This window comes from Sarcophilus harrisii, chromosome 5 (genome assembly GCF_902635505.1).
Source record: "Sarcophilus harrisii chromosome 5, mSarHar1.11, whole genome shotgun sequence".
In the NCBI taxonomy this organism is placed as follows: Eukaryota; Metazoa; Chordata; class Mammalia; order Dasyuromorphia; family Dasyuridae; genus Sarcophilus; species Sarcophilus harrisii.
Genome location: NC_045430.1, coordinates 132,017,257 through 132,039,373, shown reverse-complemented (window position 1 = coordinate 132,039,373; position 22,117 = coordinate 132,017,257). Strand labels below are relative to the sequence as shown.

General features: G+C 35.0%; 1 protein-coding gene across 8 annotated transcripts in view; it reads left to right on the top strand.

Moving 5' to 3' along the window:
• BEND7 (BEN domain containing 7) overlaps window positions 1–22,117 on the top strand; it is a 236,900-nt gene that overhangs the window by 108,151 nt on the left and 106,632 nt on the right. For 5 of the 8 annotated variants that reach the window (XR_002770466.2, XM_023504710.2, XM_023504712.2 and 2 more), the window contains exons 7-8: window positions 10,567–10,686; window positions 18,015–18,068. Coding sequence is in view for 7 of the 8 variants with exons in the window: in XM_023504710.2 (XP_023360478.1) it covers window positions 10,567–10,686; window positions 18,015–18,068 (174 nt within the window). In the remaining variant the exon portion in view is untranslated. The remainder of the gene's footprint in view (window positions 1–10,566; window positions 10,687–18,014; window positions 18,069–22,117) is intronic. The other 3 variants (XM_012550906.3, XM_031938599.1, XM_012550905.3) reach the window with 1 other exon arrangement.

Below are 22,117 nucleotides of genomic sequence, written 5' to 3'. Positions count from 1 at the left end.
CTGTTATGGTCAGTAGTGGTTGGGGTGTGTGTGTGTCTGTGTGTCTGTGTGTGTATACACATGTACACATACATGTAACATCATTCTTGTTAATGGTGGGAATAGAAGATAAGTTGAAGGAAGCTAAAGGAAGAATGAACAGTGAAGCAACAAATATAAGCAATACATCAAGACAAGTGTGCTGGTAGAAGAAAGAGAAAATATTTAGCAATATTAAAGGATTTCATTTTGTTTTTAAGACAGATGTGTGAGTGCTTGAAGATAGAGAATTATAATAAGGAGAGAGAAATATGCAGGCTTCTAGAGAAGGGAGGAAATCATGTGGGAACAAGAATATCTATTAGGATTCAGAAGGTAATATAACCTAAAACCCAAACAAGGATTTGTACATCTCTTCCTCTGAAGCGAATGTGAACAAGCTATTGTGACATAGTATGCACTGTTAGAAGGAACTGGGCTGGGACTTTGACTAAATGACTATATATGTGACTATATATAAATGACTTGATCTTTTTAAGTTTCTGTTTACTCATCTGTGAATTAAAGTTATTATATTTTAAATCTACCTACCTCACAAAATAAAGAGATTGTATATCATCAAGAAAAATGTTATTCAAATGCAAGGTCATATCATGAATGTTAATGATAAAAATCATCGATTTTTATTTTATTATTAAGGATATTAAGTCTGTATGTTCACATGGCAAGAGCAATAAATTTTTAATTCCTTTGTATGGGTATGGTTAGGAAATGAAGAGAGGAGCTACAATAGAAGGAATTGATGATGACAACAACACTGGGAGCAAACTTGGAAGTGAGTTTCAGGAAAATCCTTGCTTAGATTTTAGTCTATTTACTAGGTAATTTCCCATCTGCAGAGTGCCAATAGGGCACTTAATCTCTGAGTGTGATTGATAGTCAGTGCTTTTTGACTACAATTTGGAAGACTATAAACCCCATGAGATAAAAGTGTCACTTAATCAAAATTTGCTAACTAAATAATGCTGAATAAAGAAGATTGGGATCAGGAGCAAAAGAAAACATTTGACACTTGAAGACTGTACTCTAGGTGTTATCACTCACTGAAGGCTTTGGTCTTTATAAATACATGCAGCTTGATTTATTACAAAATAAACTCCCATATATTGTGAAAATAGAAATTTCCTCACATAAAAAGGGTATTTATAAAATGTAATATTAAAAAAATCTCCTTTGTGCTCTAGACAAATGCTAGCCTAGTTTCTCATAGTCCTTCAGTTCCTACTGGATTTTTCTAATTTCTCTATTCTATATTCTTATGGATTTAAAAAAATTTTCTTTTTTAATTTCACTGTTATTTTATTTTCACTTAAGAAAAGATCTGCAAACTTACTTAATTGTACAATCCTATCATTTATTTAGCATGAAGCCCCACATTTACATTATTTACAAATAATATACTATTATGCTAATAATTATGTATGTGATCTACACAATTTGATTTTGAAAATGATGAGATAAAGATGAATAGTATTCAATCCTAAAGTAAATATAGAGAACTGTAAGATTTATTGAGTGGGGAATTGACATGGTGAGTCATTCACCAAGCATTTATTCCATTTTTATTATGTCAGACTGTTCTAAGTACTAGAAGTACAAATAAGCTTCTACCCTCAGGGAGTTTACAGTAGGAGAGACAATATGAAAATAAAAAGATACATATAACATAGATTGGATATAACCTCAAAAGAGAGACTCTAGCAGCTAGAGGGCCTGGGAAAAGACATAGAAGAAGATCATGTTTTGGAAGAGGAGGGAACAGCATTCTAGACAGGAGGGAGGGTTATTACAAAGGCATAGACATTGGCATAGTGTCATATTCAAGGAACTTTTAAGGGACACCTGCTACAACCAGGATGTTATTTTAAATGTCAGGGTTTGGAATGCTGAGAAAGATTATTAGATTTTAACTATCCTTAAGGGCCAGTGATAGACTCAGAAGGGAGAAGGCTGAGAGCTTGCACAGTGGAGAGAGAAGGAAAAGTATTCTGTGGTAAGGATTGGTACATGGTTGTATTAGAGATAGACTCACAGTTGATTAGGCTATTGAAGGAAAGATGGAATGGCCAACTCCTGCCTGAAAAACCATCCTCTCTACAATATACCCGAAAAGCTCACCCATGTTTTGCTTGAAGAGGAATCCATTGCCTTCTGAAACCACCCATTTCACTTTAGATAGATGTGATGATTAAGTTTTCTTCTTTGCAAGTTCTATTTATTGTACTTAGTTCTGCCCTCTGAATCTAATAGAAGTCTCTGTTCTATATGACATTTCTAAAGATAATTGAGGGCAACTATACTGCATTCTTTCCACAAAGCTTCTCTTAAATCCCCCATTTCCTCAAGTGGCATGAAGTGAACCATTGTGGTTGCCCTCCTCTGGATACTACTTCCCAGCTTCTCAATGTCCTTTTAAAAATATGATTCCCAGAAGTAACACAGCACACACAGTATAGATAGTTAAGCTAGACTTTCAGGAGCTGCTTAAATATTTTTAAGTTTTCTATAATGAACATAATGTAATCTGCAAAGAGTAATATTTGGAAGTCCTCACAGTATGGAAGCCCTCTTGACTTTACTTAGTAATAATCAGAGATTGACTGAGTTCTCAGGGTGATCTCTGTTATTAAATCTTTCAAGGCATCTTACATGATTTTGAAATGTGAATGTGAAATACTTATTTGGGAAGAGAAACTGTTAGGTGGCATTTTGTGTTACCAGATCAATAGTTAAGAACCAGTAAGCAAAATTTGGTTACCCAGAAATGTTAATCAGTATTGTACATTGGTTTCAAGATGGCATGTTTGTTTGGGTTCTGGGTAATGGATGATGCTTGCCCAATCACTGTGAAGCGAAGCAGGGCTGTGTGCTTGCTCCATGCATTTTAACATGATGTTTTCAGCAGTGTTGTCAGACAACTTGAGTGAAGACAAAAACAGCATCAAAATCAGCTCTCACACTGACAGCAAATTATTTAACTTGAAAAGGTTACAAACCAAGACTTAAGTGGAAAGAGAGTTGGTCTAGGACTTTGTTAGCAAATGATAGCAAATAATCCTACCCTTGATGCAGCCTCTGAAGCTGAGATGCAGCAAAGTATGCATCAGTTCTCTGCTGCTTGTTCTAATTTGGCCTAATAAAATCAAGAAAACACAGGTTCTCCACCATCCTTGTTTGGAATCATCAGTTCTAGCAAATGGAGAAATACGGAATGCTGTGGATAAGTTCATTTGCCTTGGTAGCACACTTTATTTCTTTCTTTTTTTTAATAGCTTTTTATTTACAATTTATATGTATGGGTAATTTTACAGCATTGACAATTGCCAACCTTTTGTTCCAATTTTTCCCCTCCTTCCCCCACCCCCTCCCCTAGGTGGCAGGATGACCAATACATGTTAAATATATTAAAGTATAAATTAAATACAAAATAAGTATACATGTCCAAACTGTTGTTTTGCTGAACAAAAATAATTGGACTCTGAAATATTGTACAATTAGCCTGCGAAGTCACTCAAATCAAAAATGCAGGCAGGCAAAAATATAGGGATTGGGAATTCAATGTAATGGTTCTTAGTCATCTCCTAGAGTTCTTTCACTGGGTGTAGCTAGTTCAGTTCATTACTGCTCCATTAGAACTGATTTGGTTCATCTCATTGCTGAAGATGTCCAGGTCCATCAGAATTGATCATAATATAGTATTGTTGTTGAAGTAAATAATGATCTTCTGGTCCTGGGTAGCACACTTTCTAGAGATGTTCACATAGAAGATGAAGTTGATACATGCATTGCCAGAGCTACCTTAGTGTTTGTGAGGCTCTGGAAGAAAGTAGGGGAGAAGAGGTATTAGACTTCCTACATTCTGAAAGGTATTGAGCTGACTTCATTGTGGTATGCCTGTGAAATCTGGAAAGTATGTCCACACCACGCCAGAAAACAGAAATCTTTTCCATTTGAAAATTCCAATTGTCTAATTCCAATTGAATTGTCTCAGGAAGATTTAGAAAATCACCTGGCAAGATGAGGTACTGGACACAGTGCCATAGAAAACACAACTCTGATGGGACTATGACACTATGCCAATGTCATATATAATGATTTTATGGAGAACTCATACAAAATAGACACTCACATGGTGGTCAGAGGAAGCACTACAAGGATACTACCTTCAAGATCTTTCCAAAGAACTTTGGGATTGGTTGTATGACATAAGAGATACTGGCACAGCATCACCTAGTATGACATATCTGTATCAAAGAAGGCACTGTGATCTCTGAGCAAAACAGAATTGTTTTAATTCAAAAGAAACCTGTGCAAATTAGAGAAATTTGCGCATAAGAGATGTGCAAATTACCTTCATGTCAGATGCTCCTGTGTATTATTTGTGATAGAGCCTTCTGATCTCATATTGGTCTGATCAGACACAGTCAGACACAACACAGTGATATTATTTTAATCCTCTTCAAAAATTAAGGATAACCAATAACCAACCAATAAATAAGAACAGTGGGATTTTTGTATTCTCTGTATCTTTCAGTCAGTTGTGTGACTAGAAATACGGTCTACATAGGATATCATTTGCAAAAGCCTGACTTTTCCTTTCATTTGTCCTCAACCAGGACACTTTATATGAATGTGCATGTTATTCTCATAAAGATTTTGTACAGATGAGAAAATAATTAATCTGCCCAATTGTTAGTACCTTCCCTCTTCCTAGTTAGGAAAATGTACCTCGTTAAAGTAAAGTTTGAGCTAGATAAGCTCTGAATTCCCTTCAAACATGAAATCCAGACGTTTTGAAGAAAATGGGATTGAAGTTGCTAAAAGAGAACCCATTGTTCCTTGGCTCCATACTTTCCTTTTCCTGGTGTCTAGGACCATCTAATGTAATATTACTTATAATAATTATTATACCTGACATTTGTAAATTACTTTTAAGGTTTGAAAACTGCTTCATAAGCATCTTATGATGGTTCATATGTTTAATTTCTTCTCAAGATTTTATTTCCAACTTGTTAAAACTGGATTTGGAGTTAGAGACCCCAGGTTTGGAATCTGGCTTTTCCACTTGCCACTTCTAGGATTGTAAACAAGTGATTTAATGTCTCTGAGTCAGTTTCTTCACTTGTAAAAATAGACTTTTGGACTGAATAGTCTCTAAGATTCTTCTCATCTCTAAAGTCTCTGCTGAAACACCTTCATCAGCATACTATGATCCTAAATTTTGCCTGATTATTTATCCCTATTATCAATTCATGTCTTACCCACAGTACTGTGATTCCTTAGGGTCTCCTGAAATTGTTTTCTAGCATGTCTTTAGGACACCACTAGCTCCCTTGTTCTGCTTACTTGGTAACTGAAGTGAAGAATCCTCCTTTAGCACTGTTCGATGTGATACTTAAGTTGCCATGCTTTTCCTATCTGAACAAAAGTTAAAATAATGTCACCAAATCAGAAAATCTTGAAAATTGTTTTCAGCAATTTAGCAGGTGTTTCATCTTAGTTATGATTGTTCATGTGAAACAGACAAGGTAGTCTTTACTTCTTTAAGTATGCTGAAATGAAAAAAATTTTAAAACCTAAATTCTATATAGTATTATGCTGCCTAATACAGGTAATCAGAAAAATCAGCATTGAAAGGTCCTCACTCTAGGGTGAAGAAACTATTAGGTCAGAGAGTATGGCCAATCTTTAAGTATTCTGAAATATGTCAGATGTACTATGTCAGCCGTTCTGTGCATCAGACTTTATCAAAGATTATGTTAAATGCCATATAACTAAAGTAGGTTTTGCTCATCCATTAGTTTATTTTCATTTTTACATATTTGTGGGAGAGGATTCAAATATAAAAATCAAGGAAAAGTCATTAATCACATAGATCAGAATAAAATCTGTTGTTTCTTTTGTTATTTAACACACTCTTTCTTAGGACATTAAATTGTGTTAAAGATAGCGGGAACTTTGCTCTTATATTTAGTGTTATTGTTGGCCTTGTTCCAATTCTTCAGGTTATTTGGAGTTGTTTAAAATTAGCCTTTGTTTCTCTATAATAGTATTGAAATAGAAAGGGGGAGGCAACTTCAGTTAATGACCTATTGCATTCTGAGGACAAATGCAAATTGTTCTACTATGATTTTTAATGACCCACTATTAACATAGTCAGAACACAGTGCATTAATGCAGTACTTCTTTTCACATCATTACTCCTAATGGAACTGTTACAGGCATAATAACTTGACCTTTTGCTATAATTTCAAATGGTAAGAATATCTTTGCTTATTCAATGCCTCTATTCACATGGCATGTTGAGTCATTCAGATCAATATAATGAAAATCTTTTGGCCTTGTTCTTAGGGCTCATCTGTATGAATGTAATAATGGAAGGTGGGATAGATAGTCTTTAGTAGGTAAAGCTAGTTGAATGTCTCTTTGAAGTTAGAATGCAATTCATGAGTTAGGATGTCAGTAATCTGCAGTGTAGGCATTTTTGTGATGTGTATAATGCTGTGTTTCTAAAGATCTCAGACAAAAAGCCTAAGAGGTATTTTTTTTCCTCCCCTGACCCCTTTATATTGAAGCTATATAGGATTTAATTGAGAAGGGAAAATAAAAACCAGGAATTCTAGGCTTTATAAAAGTATATTAATGGATATGTTCAAGAAATGGCAGGTTTGAAGCAGTTCATAAGGCTGTGGTGACGAAGATAGTACATAATCTTTATCCAATTCTCATACACTTAGTCTGGAATACAGATTGTATCCAGAAGTGCTATAAGGGCAAAGATGATGAATGAGTTGATTTTGATTCCATTAATTTTTTAAAAATCTCTATGGGTATGAAGGAGCAAGGAGGGATGTTTGCTTATATAAGAGAAAAGAAATTATTTTCAAGCATATAAATTGTCCACAAATAAGTAATAAACTAAATATCCACTTTCAGTATTTATTGATTTAACTAAGTCTGCAGAGCTTCTTTTTGGGTATACTTTGATTAATATATTATTACTCTGTAGATTCCAAAATAATAAGCTTTATTTTCAGTACACTCAATGATCATGATTCATGAAGACTTCATGAAGTCTTATAAGATTTTTGACTTATAGACCCAATCTGTCTTTACTTCAGAAAGAAAGGTTTACAATTTGGTGCATCTACTTCCTCATTAAGCACTCCTTACCCCTTGCAGTCTGACTTCCATACTTGCCACTCTACTGAAACAGGAAATGATAACAACATCAACAAAACTAAGCAGCATACTACTGATTGTGATAATATATGAAATGTTCTGTAGCCCTCCCATGCCCACCCTTGGCCCAGGTAAAAATTGTAAGACTAAGTGGATATGAGTCAAGAGAGGAGTCATATAACAATAAAGTTTCAAATAACCAAGACGTTGGTACCATTGACAGAAGAGTAGATTTTATAGGAAAGATAATAAGTTTGGCATATGTTGATTTTAGAATGTGAAGGTAGAGATGTTTTATAGGCTGATGAAGATTTCAACCTCAAGCTCAGGGGAGAATCTGGATGCTGGAAATAGAGACTTGGTTCTCATATATGGAGAAGTAACATTGAAGTCATGGCATTGAGTAAAATTGTCAATGAAAGACTATAAAGCAGGAATTCTTAACCTTCTATTATGTGATATACCTTATTTGGCAATCTGGTAAAATCTATGGCTCCTCAGAATGTTTGTAAAAACATAAAATAACAAGAAACTACAAAGGAAATCAATTCTGTTGGAATAGTTACCAAACTTTAAAAAAAGTTCCTTTGAAAAACACCCACATTAAATAGGCAACTCAACATGGTCTCCCCCTAGATAGAAAGCTGATGACCTCTGATTTCAGATGGAAGTATATTTTCTTTGTTGTCCTTTTTTATTTTCTTCTTCCTTATTTCCTTTTACAAAGATAGCATGGGAATTTCTTTTTCATGACTATCCATATTTGTAAAGGATTTTATTTTTCTTGTTTTTTCAGTGTTTGAGGGAGGGAGAGAAGAGAGGAACAGAATTTGGAGTTAAAAATGAAATCAGATTTTAAAAAAAGAAGAAAAAAGAAGTTAAGGAGGAAATGGGGAAATTAGAAAGCTAGGAGAATCAAGAGAATGTGGTGTCAATAGAAGACAAAGCATTCAGAAAAAAATGGGTAATGAATAATGCTAAGTGATAAAGAGAAATCAAGGAAGATAAAGGGCCAAAAAAAGATCATTGAATTGCAGTTAGGAGGTTATTGGTATAGATAAGTGATCAAAGGATATGACCAAACATTTCTCAAAATGATACTGGTCTCCTGGATGTTCCTCAAGCAAAGCTCCATGCTCTGAAGGAGCACTTTCACTGGCTGTCCATCATTCCTGGAATGCTCTGCCTTCTTTTCACCATCTCCAGACTTACCTGACTTCTTTGAATTGCCAATTACAATTCTGTCTTCAAGAGGAAGCCTTTCCTCATCCCTCATAATTCTAGTACCTTCCATGCATCATACAAAGTAGTTTGTATGTTATCTCCCCCCTTAGACTGTGAGCTCCTTGAAAGCAAGGTCTGTTTTTGCTTTTCTTTATATCTCCAGTATAGTGCTTAGTGTATGATTATTGTTCAGTTGGGAGAAAGAACACGATCAAAAAAGGGGATTGGACCATTCAGGGTAAATAAGACAATGATAATAGATAATGGAAAATACAGAATTATTGTACTTTTAAGTTTTTTTCTATTTTGTTTGCCCCCTAAAATAAAACAATATTTGGCCTTGAAAGTACGGGGGAGGGGGCGGGTGGGAGTTGGTCATTGGGAGCTTTTACCCAAGATAAGTAGGGAGATAAAGAACATTTAGTTGCCCTTGATAAATTCACGATGAAATATCCTCTAAAAAGAACTGATTGATTTGATTTCTGAACCACAACCACTGATCTCTAAAAGTGGTCACCTCTCAGGGCAGCTGGGTAGTGCATGGTTGGAACACCAGCCCTGAAGTCAGGAGGACTTAAGTTCAAGTCCAGCCTTAGACACTTAATGCTGCCTAGCTGTGTGACTCTGGGCAAGTCACTTAATCCCAATTGCCTCAGGAAAAAAAAAAACCAGCCACCCATAGAGTTTTCCTAGCCTATCATCTCTGAGGAGAACTCTGGGGTATACCACCCAAAGAATCTGGGGAAAACAGGTTTTTTTGGTTTTTTGGGTTTTTTTTTTTTTGTAAAATGAAATTATCATCCTTTTATAACCAAGTATATGCAGTTCATATGCAGAACATAACCAAGTTCAATAGAGGGCTACTTTGAACATTAACTTGAAAGAAAGTCCAAGTTAAGAACTCCTTAGAAGTAGAATATAAGGCAAAAAATGTCACCAACAGATTCTTTAGCTGTCATGCTGCTATAGTCATAGAATTATCTTTCAAAGCTTTTATCTTGTATGATTCACTGTAGTTTCTATCTTGCTTGATTGGATGGGTCTTTCCTAGAAGCTAGTGCAATAAGATGCCAAAGGGTGACTCAAAATAGATTTGGATCTTTTATAAGTCTGGCATCAGCAGTAAGATTTTTAAAAGCTATCCTGTACAACACAATTGCATTTTCATTTAATCTGAGTGATGATTGAGTTAGTATGATGTCACCAATAAGAACAGTATCATGAAGATTTTTTTTTTTGCATAATTTTATTGAGACTATTCTGCCAACCTTCCATCTATACTGGAATGACACTTGAATTCTTCCCCATACTATAGATGCTGAATTAATGAAATTACAGTATCCTGGTAATTTTGCCAAGCACTTTGTCTTATCCTTTTTTTTTTTTTTTTGTCCATGGTGTCATTTTATTTCTTGTTTAAAATTTATAATAGTTTTTTTCAAAATACATGCAAAGATAGTTTTCAACATTTAGCCTTGCAAAATCTTGTATTCCAAATTTTTAATCCTTCACTCCTACTTTCCCCCTCCCCTAGACAGTAAATAATCCAACATAGGTCAAGCATCCAATTCTTTTAAATAGATTTCTACATTTATTATGCTGCACTGGAAAAATCAAATCAAAAGGGAAATATTGAGAAAGAAAATTACAAGCAAACAAACAATAGCAAAGGTGAAAATGCCTTGCTGTGATCCATCCTCAGTCTCCATAGTCCTTTCTTTGGATGTGGATGGCACTTTCCATCACAAGTCTATTGGAATTGTCTTGAATCACTTCATTGTTGGGTCCATCACAATTGATCATCACATAATCTTCTTGTTGTTATGGTACCATTTTCTGTATTGACTATAGGATAGGTGTCTTAAGAGAGTTTTAGGATACTTGCATCAGAGGACTTTTCCATATTGTACTTAAGGCTTGCAACCAGTTCTATTGGTATAAAGGCAGGTTTGGCCAGTGGTTCATTTTTTTTCCACTTTTGCCAAAGAGATATGGTAAATTAATATGAAAAATGCAAACTAAAGCTCTAAGCAGAGTTCACATCTGTTATTGATACATTTTAAAAATATTTGACTATCTTCCTTACCTTGAAATTTAACATTCTTTTACATTTCCTTTCAGTCTTCACAGAAAAATACTGCACTGCTAACCATGTGGATAAACTTCCTGGCCCAAGAGACTGGGTACAGATACTACAGGATCAAATTAAATTGGCCAGAAGAAGGTTAAAAAGAGGCTCAGGTATGCACAGGATGCGAGGAAGCAATTTCTTGAACTTTTTGAAATTTGAGCCTTTGGATCAGTCATTGAAAAAAACATTTATTATGTATTATTTGCCAGATATTGGACTGAACTCAGAGGCAAAAGTGAATTAGCTCTTGCCTTCAAGGATCTTACATTCTCTTGGGGGAGGTAACATGTAGGAAAAAATAAGCGTGGGAGAAAGGAATTAGGAAAGACTTCCTTCACATGGAAGGTGGGGATTGAGCTGAGTCTTGGAATAAGTTTTATTTCATGACATTTTATTTTTAATTGCAAAAATGAAATAAGATATGATTTGGGTTTTTTGTGGAAGGGGAAGAGGTGATTAGAGTCTAGACATGATTTCATTAGTAAAGGAAAATCCTACTGAGGAAAAGTCCCTCTACCATTGCAAATCTGAAGTTGCTGAGCAACTTTTAGTCTTTGAGCACTAAGACTTTTTAGTCTGGATCCCAAAGAGGTGTGTGATTTACCAAGAGTCACCTGGCTAGCTTGTATCAAAGGTGGGCCGTGAACCTACGTCTTTATGACTTCTCTGTCTATCAGACAATGTTTCCTCACACTGTAATGATTAGAGATAAAAGAAGAGCAACCTAAAACCAGAAGTGAGACAGATCATATGTAAATACAACTTCACAGTCATGTTCTACAGCCCCATAGATTCCATAGAGGCAAATGAATGTATTAGAAGCATAAGGAACACTCCATTTCACAGAGAGAGATTTGGATAATTCAGAAGGTTGGGGTCAGCCAGCCTTGGCCTGTGCTTAAAACTGGCATGCAACCATGAAGCCCTTGAATATGATGAACTGCTAAGCCCTGCATGAAATATTTCATATTTGAGTGATCCTTTAAAACAAACCTAGCAGCACAGTATGCACTTTGTTTTTATGTATAAAAATCTTTATAAATTAATTTTTAATTCTTAATAGTAAAAATCATGTTAAGCTATTTTTTAACATGATCAATGCTGTCTATCAGTCTTATTTGTAGTTTTGATGAGCTTTACTTATAAAAATTAGCATCTTTTAAAACTCCTATTTACATCTATTTGCCTGTTATTTTGTCTTTTTGGTCTGCATGGACTTAGAAAAGATATTAATTGTTTGAAGTGAAAAAAAAGAAATAATTTGATTCAACTGCCATAATTTTTTCTAGTTTACATGGTGTCCCCAGATTTATTCTTGAAGGGATATTGAACATTTAGTAAGTAAAGTTGGTTAAATTGTGGCAGTGAGATGCGGACAACAACAAAACATGTCAAGAGAGAAAAGTCACCTGTATTTGCCCTGAGGACTTTCCTAAGAGGTGCATCAATACAAAAACTTCAGGAATGGCTATGCTACAAACCTCAGAGGATTTTGCTATATGAAATCTCCTTTAAGGTTGTATTCCACTGTAGTAAATGTTTTTAAAATAGCCATTAGATGTGATTGGTGTACTTTTAAATTTTAGAAAAAAATGTTTATTTCCCTTTCTCTGCCCCAGGCCTCAGAAATGATTTAGCACAACTCAAACTTTATAAGATATCTCCTTGATGATATAATTAACATGTGTTCATCCAGTTGTGTTTTTTTTTGAAGACTTGTAAGAGGAAACCTACCATATACTAAATCAACTCATTTTACTTTTAGATAAGTTGTAATTGTTTGTAAGTTTTTCCATGTAGCAAAATTTTCCTTCACATTTTCCTTCACAACTTTTATCTGTTGCTCCTAAGACTAAGCAAAAGTTTAATCCCTCTGGGACCAAAGAAAGTAAATTTATTTGGTTCAGCACTGTCATTTTGTTAGGTATTTATCTCCTTAGCTCTCAGATTTCCAATAATAAGTCAGCATAACTTACTGGGTTCAGAAGAACAAATGCCACCTCTCAGGGATACTAGGTACTAATCAGAACTAAATTGTTACTACCACTGACTAAATTCCTCCTGGAAATCCCAATATTGAGTAACAAACTACTAGGAAATTAGTATTTTCTTCATTTTTCATAACTGTGTAAGAACTTGGCATAAAAAAACAAACTGTCTTTTTAAATGAAAGACTGTTGCATTTTGTTTGAGGGAAAAAGTGTTTCAAATGTGTAAGTTCAGAAAGTGAACTCATATTTTACACAGTAACCATAAAGGATATCTGGGTTTAGACACCAGGAGAAAAAGCAAAGTTTAACAAAAGGAATGGTCATATAACATTGTAAACCAGAAGTCAGCCATCCATCAGGACTTCTAATTATGCAAAAGAAAAGACTCTCTATGACCTAAGATGGCCAATTAACTTCTGTGCTCATTTTCTTCCTTTACAATATAATATAAGGCTAATATCTGACCCAACCTGCCTCTTCACAGGAGCAGAATAAGGTAAATGGAAAAATATGTGATCCACTGGAGCTTCTTGGGAGATAAGTACTATTATAAACCCAGAATGCTGCTCCTGCTAATTTAACTTAAATGCTGCAGAGACCACCCAGAGAGAGAAAAGAAAGTATATTGTCTTAAAGAACACCTGCCTCTAGCCCTGGAAAGCTGTTAGCAGTCTCTAAAGTACTTGAGGAATATTAGTTTCAATGCAATCTTTGATGGTAGAGGTCATAAAGTAAGGAGATATATTGAAGTAGAATATTCCTTAGAGACAGGAACAGCCTTGCTGTCAATGGGAAATATGATTGAAATAATAAACTTTGTTTTAAATATTTAGTATATTTTTGAGCTCTTGGTACCCTCTCTTGCAACTACTGTACAACCACAGCTCCTCATTAAATTCCTTTTTTTTTTAGATCTATAGTACTATATAAGTTCTATATTTTAAATTCTATATACCCTCTCCAAAAAAAGTCAGTATTCCCATTCCATGCTTTTTAGCAAAATGGGGGGAAAAAAAGCTAGGTGGAAGAGGATTAGCTGGAGAACACTTTTGTTAGCATTTTAGCAATCTTAATAAGTATGCTGTAGCCACCAAATAATTAATCCTTTTCTCATTATATATTCCAGTCCCTCTGGAATGGGCCTCAAATTCAAAAACCACTTTCTCCCTTGCCCAGTGAAGTCTGCCCTCTCCACAGAGAATTAAATCTGTTGTGTGCTCAGGACACCAAGTTTTGACTCTTGTCACCAACTATTTTATAATCAGGAAGCTTTTAACCTTTGAACTCCAGTTCAAAGTTTGAATTACCCATACATTTTTGATCACCATCTCTAAGCCATATCAAAAGGTAGAATATTCGATTTCTGTGTTCATTTTTTTTTAAGGAAAGGAAAGGGGAGGGTAAGATTTAATTGATATGCATACAAGTATAGACCAGTTATTAAAAGTGTTGGTATGTGATCCAAAACTCGGTTGTCAGTTGTGTCAGATCATGGCCGTTTTGAATCTGGGTGTTAGAACTGGGTGTCCATGTGCTCAGATGAAAAGCATCATAATCAGAATCCCACAAAAGTCCTTAATAACAATAACCTGACAGGGTTGTAAGGTTTTTGTCCCCCACCATTCTTGTCCCTCATTCTCCTCAGAAAGAGCCAGTGGGATATCCTTTGAAATGGGGAACATTTGTCTATATAAATGCCATCCTATTTCCTTTGAGTTTGGCAGGAATGTTTTCAGAAAGCCCCAACAGATACCCAACAAAAGATTGGGTTCCAAGTATTGTTTTCTTTCTACTTTCCCTCATGAGTATTTTCAATTTGAATCATAATATAATCACTATATCATACATTCTCCACAACTTCAACCTCATTTATCATGTTTGGCTCAGTTCCTAGAATTAGATACAGACTCTGACTGGGCAAGCTAATCAACAGACTGCTTAAGAAAGCCCACACTGCTTCTAGAAGGGGGGAAAAACCCTTCCCCTGCACAGACTTTGAAAGGTTGTTATCCTAATCCAAATAGAAATTCATTTGGGGCTCTCATCATATGTAATATATTTTTTTCTATAACTGGAATGATTTCTTTCCTGGTGTGGATTTTTTTTTTATCATTTTCATTAGATTATTACCTCAGATCTGAGACCACAATTTTTTTTTATTTGTGTTAGATCTGAGAGTAAAGCTGTCACTCCTATTAAATTTTTATTGGCCTTGTTCAATCTTTTCCAAATTTCACAACTTGACTGTCACCAGGGAAGAAAGACTATGAGATTGTTGTTTCAAACAGATGTTATAATTAAATTTAAATAACACAATCATGTTCTTCAGCCATGACACTTGGTCCCAATTCATACAAACAGCATATCTTAATTTTCTCTTATTTTTTTCTTCTGTTATATGCCCTCCATCCTTAAGACTATACTTACTAAAATATATAATTGCATAGGGTTATTATTGAAAGGATTGGGGATTCTGAATTACATAGGGAAAAGATCACTTTATACTAAGAACTGATTTTTACAATTCTGTTCTTAACTGAAAAGCTTCCCATATATCTAAATTGTAGGAAGTAAATAACTATTTCTAAAGTTTGTTAGATTTTAGTTGACACATAAAATCACAAATGTGATAAATGTTTGGGCTCTTACTGTTGCCTCACAAAAAACATTTTAAGGTTCTGGTCTACAAAGAAAACTTAATTCTACATTTAATATTCTTATTTTAAGGTTTGCTCCTCTTCCCTCATCTTTCAGCTACTTATTCTCCAATGTTTCTTAACTACCCTCCCTTACCTTCTTTTCTTCTTATTGTTTCTTGTCTCCCTCTTTGGGAAAATATCAATCCTTAATAATAACTAACATTTATATAGAGCTTATCATATTGCCAGGCACTGTACTAAGCACTTTATAAGTATCATCTCATTTAATCCTCAAACAACCCTGGGTGATAGATGCTATTATGATCATCCCCATTTTATGGACAAGGAAACTAGAAGACAGAGATAAATGACTTGCCCAGTTTGGGGCTGGATTTGAACTCAGGTCTTCATAACTCCAGGTTCAGTGATCAGTCCATGATGCCCCTCAGTTACCCCCTGTGTTAGTATCCTGTGAGAGGGCAGATGTTCACTCAAGCCAAAGGTATGTGAAATGGTAGATAAAGTATTAGACCATGAACTAGAGAAAATCATTATCCTTTTTTTCAGCCAATGTCTAAGTCACGGTTGTTTAAAGACAGGACATAATGTTAATTTGGTTTCAGATCAACTCAGTTATTATTTAGAGGCTGTATAGTATAGTGGGTAGAGTGCTAGACTTAGGAAAATCTGAGATCAAACCCTGCCCAACACTCTTATAAGTTGTGTGACTTTGGGCATTTGTAAAAGCAGATAGTCGGACTTCATGAACTCTTAAGTTTCTTTTAGGTCCACATTCATGATTCTGGAATCTATTACAAACACCATTTGATTGGCTTCCTGAGGCAGCCTTCCTAAATGCATGTGCATTGAGCAATGAAGCCATTGTAAATGAGAAGTAAAAGGGCTTCAGTTGGATATTTTAGGTAGGAATTGGTGTACCAAGGCAGAAATTATCAAGACTGATGTGCAGTTTTTTTAGCCTTTCAAAGGAGAATGGGAAAAAAATTCCAGTCCAATAAATTAACTTAGGAATTTTCTTTTGTGTACCATAATGAGTGTTTCTCTGGAACTTCCTGGAAACTCCAATCAAGATGAAATGCCCATAAATCAGAGATGGGCTCCCTGAAATCCCTAAAATCAGGATTTTAGGCTCCAGATAGAAAAAAATCCTTTGAAGATTAGTTGAAATTTACTGATTTTTTTTAAATAAGGCCAAACATATATTAAACATCTACTTTATGTAAAAGACATCACTAAATGTTGGATATACAAAGTACTTACAGTGGAGAAAGAAGGTGTTGCAAGTACATAGGTAACTGATAGAAATTAGAAAAGTTTTATTGCACAGGAGAGGGTAAATTAGTTTAAAAGATTCAAGAAAAGAATGATAGCTTCTCTCTGGAGTAATTCAGAAAGTGATACCCTGTGAATTGGGATTTAAAGGAAAAGTATTTCATTCAGTAAGTTGGGGGATATTGTCTATTACCTTACCTAATTTTGGTTTTCATGGGAATTTATTCTCTCACTGCTTATTAACATGTTAGAAGTGCATTAGGACAGTGGGCATGAACATACACTAATATGGAAGGTTAGAGACTAAAAAGGTAAATTGGAACCAGATTGTAGAGGACATTGAATTCCAAGATAAGGATATAGAAATGAATTGGATGTTGTTATCAGGTAGATAGCACTGAAAGTTAAAAATTTCAGTCATCCATTTTATAAGGTAAAGCTTTATTTGCCAGAATTTTTTCTTGGGGATGGAAAGTGAAATTCAGTTCTCTCGCTTATCCACTGACACATTTTAACTGTCACAGTTTTAAGTTCATGCAAACCATCCATGACACATCTCCCTTAAGCCACCAAAGATCTGTTCAAGTTTTATTGTGGCTTGAGCTTGGTACCCCTACCTGGGCTAATTTAATCTAGTTTAAATACTTTTGAGTGTTTCACTCCACCCAAACATCCAAATAAGGAACTGTGAGAGAGAATATGTGTATATATGAATGTGTATAATGTACTTATATATGTACATATATTTATACTCACATAAATATGTACTTATATACACAAAACATGTGTAACATTTAATACATACTTACAACATATATTTACATGTATATATGTTTATAAAGGCTTAGTTTTTACTTCAGAATTAGCCTAAAAATTACTTTCAAGGATCAAATAATAATGGACATTCATATAATGTTTTGAAATTTGTAGAAAACTTTTAAGTGCTTTATCTTATGTGACCCTCATATGTGAGGGAGGTACTACAGGTACCCCTTTTTACAGATGAGGAAAGATAGATCAGAGAAGATGGGTAACTTGCTTATATTAACAGAGCTAATAAGTTTGTCAGATACAGAATATAAACCCTCTTCATGCACTCTTCCAAACTGCCTTTACCAAAGCAAAATGGGTGACTGACTTAATAACCTTGAAATTTAAGACAATTTGACAAGATGTTCATGTTGATAGGAGCAGACTTGTTTGTTTTTAATCAGGGAATCTGTTCGTGTTTAGACTCTTATTTAGGGGAAAGTAATATAAAATAACTTTTATGTTGAGCAGGTTTTTAAAAGTTGTCCAGCAGTTATTTACCAAAGTAAAATCTGTTTTGTATTATTATTATAAAATTATTTTATTTCAAAACTAGCATAACCTATTGTATAGGAGCAAACTCAGCTAAAGAAAGAAGGTAAAAACTATTATGTGTATTGCCACTTTCTAATTGCTTTACTATACTCAGTAAAATGAATATGTTCCCTGAAACTAATGAGATTTGTGTTTTATATTTGTAACCAGCAGAGGTGGCTGACTGTGATGAAAAACTGGACAGCATTTCTGTACCACCAACAGGTAAAATGCATTTACATTTTGATCACCTGCTGGAAAAAATAGTGTGAAAATATTTGAATGGAAAATGTTTTTAATATTAGCAATGCAGATGCTTGAATATACTGATTCTATAAAAGCCCCTTTGTTATCAAAAGTTCTGAATATCCTATATCCAAAAAGTTTTTTTCACATATATTGTAAAAGGCATGAAAATCTAAAAAGTTTTTCCTTTTACTCCAATTCATACTTATAAAACCTATTTTAAGAACAAATGCTAATGAGTTAGTGTCTTGATATTCTATAGCCCCAAAATAGGCTTTTGCTTTCATTCACAAAATCATCATATTTTTTATTCCTAACAAAATCATATTATCTTTTTGGAAAGATAAATGCCGTTGTCTTTATTTTCTCCTTATCTGTTCAGAGTCTTTCCCTTAAATGCTTATATAGGTAGAGCAGTATAGTAGATATAGTTGCTATAGCACTCAAACTCAAGAAAGGATATGACTTCAGATTCTGCCTCTGGTATTTATTAACTATGTCACCATGAGGAATTTTCTGAATGTCTATAAACCTATTTCATTGTCTGCAAAATGAGAATTATTAACATTCATAGCATCCTTCTTACTGGATTGGTATACAGTTCAAATGAGATAGTATGTATAAAATGCCATATAAAATGTCAGTTGTTGGTCTTAATAGCTCAGGTCTCCTGCATCCTTATGAAGAGGTTGATGGCCAGCTGTCTGATGAACCTGATGGATTATGAGGTGTGATGATCCTTTTGGGAGGACTTTGATTTCATCTCCCTTTAAACAGTTGGGCAACTTCTTTTGGAGTATGACTTATAATATCTATTTAAGTTTCATCAGTTAAAGATCATTTAGTTGGCATGGAATATTATGGATCAGAACAGTTATCCTTTTGTTCAGGTCCCATAAGTTTGGCTCATTTGAAAGCTGGTCCCTTTTTGCCCATTTTCAAAGATTTCTAATTGACAAGAAATCCAGGAGCATGTTTGAGTCAAAGATTAGGTAAATGAGAGAGAGCAAATCCACAGCTTCGGTCCTGAGAACCAGTCATGATTTCCTTGGGAAAGAGGCATGTGGCAGTTGCATGTATGGCCACCATTGTGATTTGAAGATAGAATCCCTAGATACCAAAGTTGTAGCCCTAGTTGAAGATATACCCACTATCCCAGTATTTATATAATATATATACTAGCTTATACAGGCCATGTCTACTTTTGGGGGCAGTCAACCACTTTAAAAAAATTCTACTTCTTTGGCTGTTTTGTTTTCTGTTGTAGGAACAATAGAAGATGACTGGAATATATATTTATGCCTATGTTTCCATAAGTAACAGTAAAAAGGTCCTCAGTTCCCGTACAGCTTTTATGGTAACAATTTTTAAAGATGCAAATAAGCCATGAAAGACTCAGTAACTCATAAACAATACAGTTCTCCTCTTTATTGAGTCTTTCTCCCCAAGGTTCTAGTCTCCCAGACTCATAGCACCACCCTCATTTGAAGTCTCATTAAAATGGAAACCGTTGTAGTTGCTAGAGAGCTGCCCCATTAACATTCATTCTGTTGTGGAAGTTCTTAACCTGGAATCCATGAACTTGATTTTTGTTTTGTTTTATATTGATAGCTGTATTTCAGTATATACAGTAGCTGTGATTTTGAAAGCTTCATTTCAATATATTAAGTTTCCTTTTTAATCCTATATGTTTTATGAATTTTAAAAAAAAAACATTTCTCTGAGCAGGGTTCCATAAGCTTCATCAGACTGCCCAAAGGGTCCATGACATAGAAAAGGTTCAGCTCTCTTCATCTGGTGAATCTTAGATTTACTCTAAGGATGCAGGATCCTATAAGCTTGAATTCCCCTAAAAGAAAAACAATTTGGACTAATTGGAAAGACAGTTCCCTTCCCATCAATTGAATGCTAACTGAATATCTTACTATAATAATTGAAGTCACAGTCTAGGTCTTTATTTACCATACCATGACTGAGCCCTTTGTTATTCCCCCAACTTTGGGGCTGCATGCTCAGTTCTTTTCTGTGTAAGAAACTGGTGCTATCCTGCTATTTCCCCTTCTCTCTCTAGAAGAAGGGGTCCTGGAATATTCAAATTTGGAGTTACAAAATAGAGAAACCTGAGATTTATGCTGAAAAGAAACTATTTTCTCTCTAGAAATCTGAGCCACATCACTCAGTCAGTTAATATTTACTAAAAGCCCACTCTATGCCAGGCATTGTGTTGAACACTTTGATTAAACTGACTCTTGAAAAACTTGACATTCTCTAGGAAATCAAAACTCAGTTGAGGAGAGTTCAGGAATTTCTAGCCTTTATCCATTTAGTTTTCACAAACTCTTGGGCTTAGAGATTACATCACTACGTTTTTATAACTGAAGTTAAGTTCTAAGAGTCCAAGAACTTTCTTCTTGGGCTTCCTGAGTGAGAGTATGTATGACTGCAGTTGTCTCTGGCAACTGCAAGACAACTAAGTCATTTCTTGTTCAGTAAAAAAGACCACATGTCCAGTCTGTTCTCCCATCTCCACTAGGACCCAAATCTGAGCTTTGTTATAATCTATGAATATCTCCAGAAAGGGACAAAAATGGCCAGCCTTGACGCCATTTTAGAAGCTTAGCTCAAAGTGGGGTGACTAAGCAACAACAACAGCCTGGGCCAGCCACATCACTCCCAATGGATGAATTGTCCCTTCCCACTCCTATCTCTTCCCACTCAAGTTGTCTCCCATACATCTCTTCCTTTTCACAGCCAAATTTTTACACTCATCGCCTCCAGTTTCCTCATCTCCTACTCATTTCTTATCCCCTTGTAATTGGGCTTCCAACCTCACCACTCAATGGAAATTTCTCCTTACAAAGTTTACAAAGATCTATTATTTGCCAAGTCCAATAGCTTCGTCTCAGTCTTAAGCTTTCTTGCTCTTTCTTTAGCTTTGGATATTGTTAACTACTTCTTCCCTAACCTCCATGGCATTAATCTTCTGTCTCTTTTACTTGCCCAACTATCCTTTCTTAATCCTTTTCAACTGATTATATCCCAGGCTTTGTCCTGGGCCATCTTATTTATTTTGCCATCCACTCTCATGGGCTTAGTTGTCATCTCTCTACAAGTAACTTCCAAATCTGTCTCTTTAGCTCCTATTTCTCACCTGCATTCCTCCCACATCATTAGCCATTTATTGGACATCTCTACCTAGACAAGCATCTCGAATTCAGCTTTCACAAAAAAGAACTCCTTATCTTTTCCTGAGTGCACTTTATTTTTTGTGGAGAAGAGCACCTTTCTTCTATTCAAGCAGTCATCTCTCACTCTTCCTTCTCCCTGTTCTAATGATTTGCCTGGTCTTCAGTTCTACCTTTCTGACATTTCTCCCATATATTCACTCCCCTCTATTTGCATAGGCATATCCTAAAAAGACTTCCATCACCTCTTCTTTGCCTTATGCAACAACTTCCTAGTAGTCCTCCAATTTCTAGTCTATCTTTAACTCAATGCAACATCAGATAATAAAATATTATCTTAGACTAATGTCTGGCCTATTACCAACTATTTTTCCTCAAGGATAAAGTACAAAAGTCTCTGGCTCTGAAAACCTTTTACAAACTGACTGCCTTAGACTTAATTCACATTCTTCTTCATGTGTTCTACATTGAGCCATGGGGCTCTGTTCTATTCTTTATATATAACCTGTATCAGTGGCTTCCAGGCCTTTGATTTCCATGGTTAGTGGGTATTTCCTAGAATCCCTAGCGTCCTTCAAGTTTGGCTTAGCTAAATTGCCCTATGATTTTCTGATCCTAATATCACTTGTGTGTTACTGCTCGCTCCTTTCCCTCCAGGAGATCGTGAGTTTCTTGAGGACTGTTTTTAATGTTGTCATTGTATCCCTAGAACCTTGTAGAGTGCCTTTTATAAAAATATTAAGTGCCTAATAAACATATATTGAATTGAATGCATTAGATATTCTTTGTCTCATTCCATTGTCACTACTCAACACATTTTATGTAGTGGCTGAGTAGTAGCAA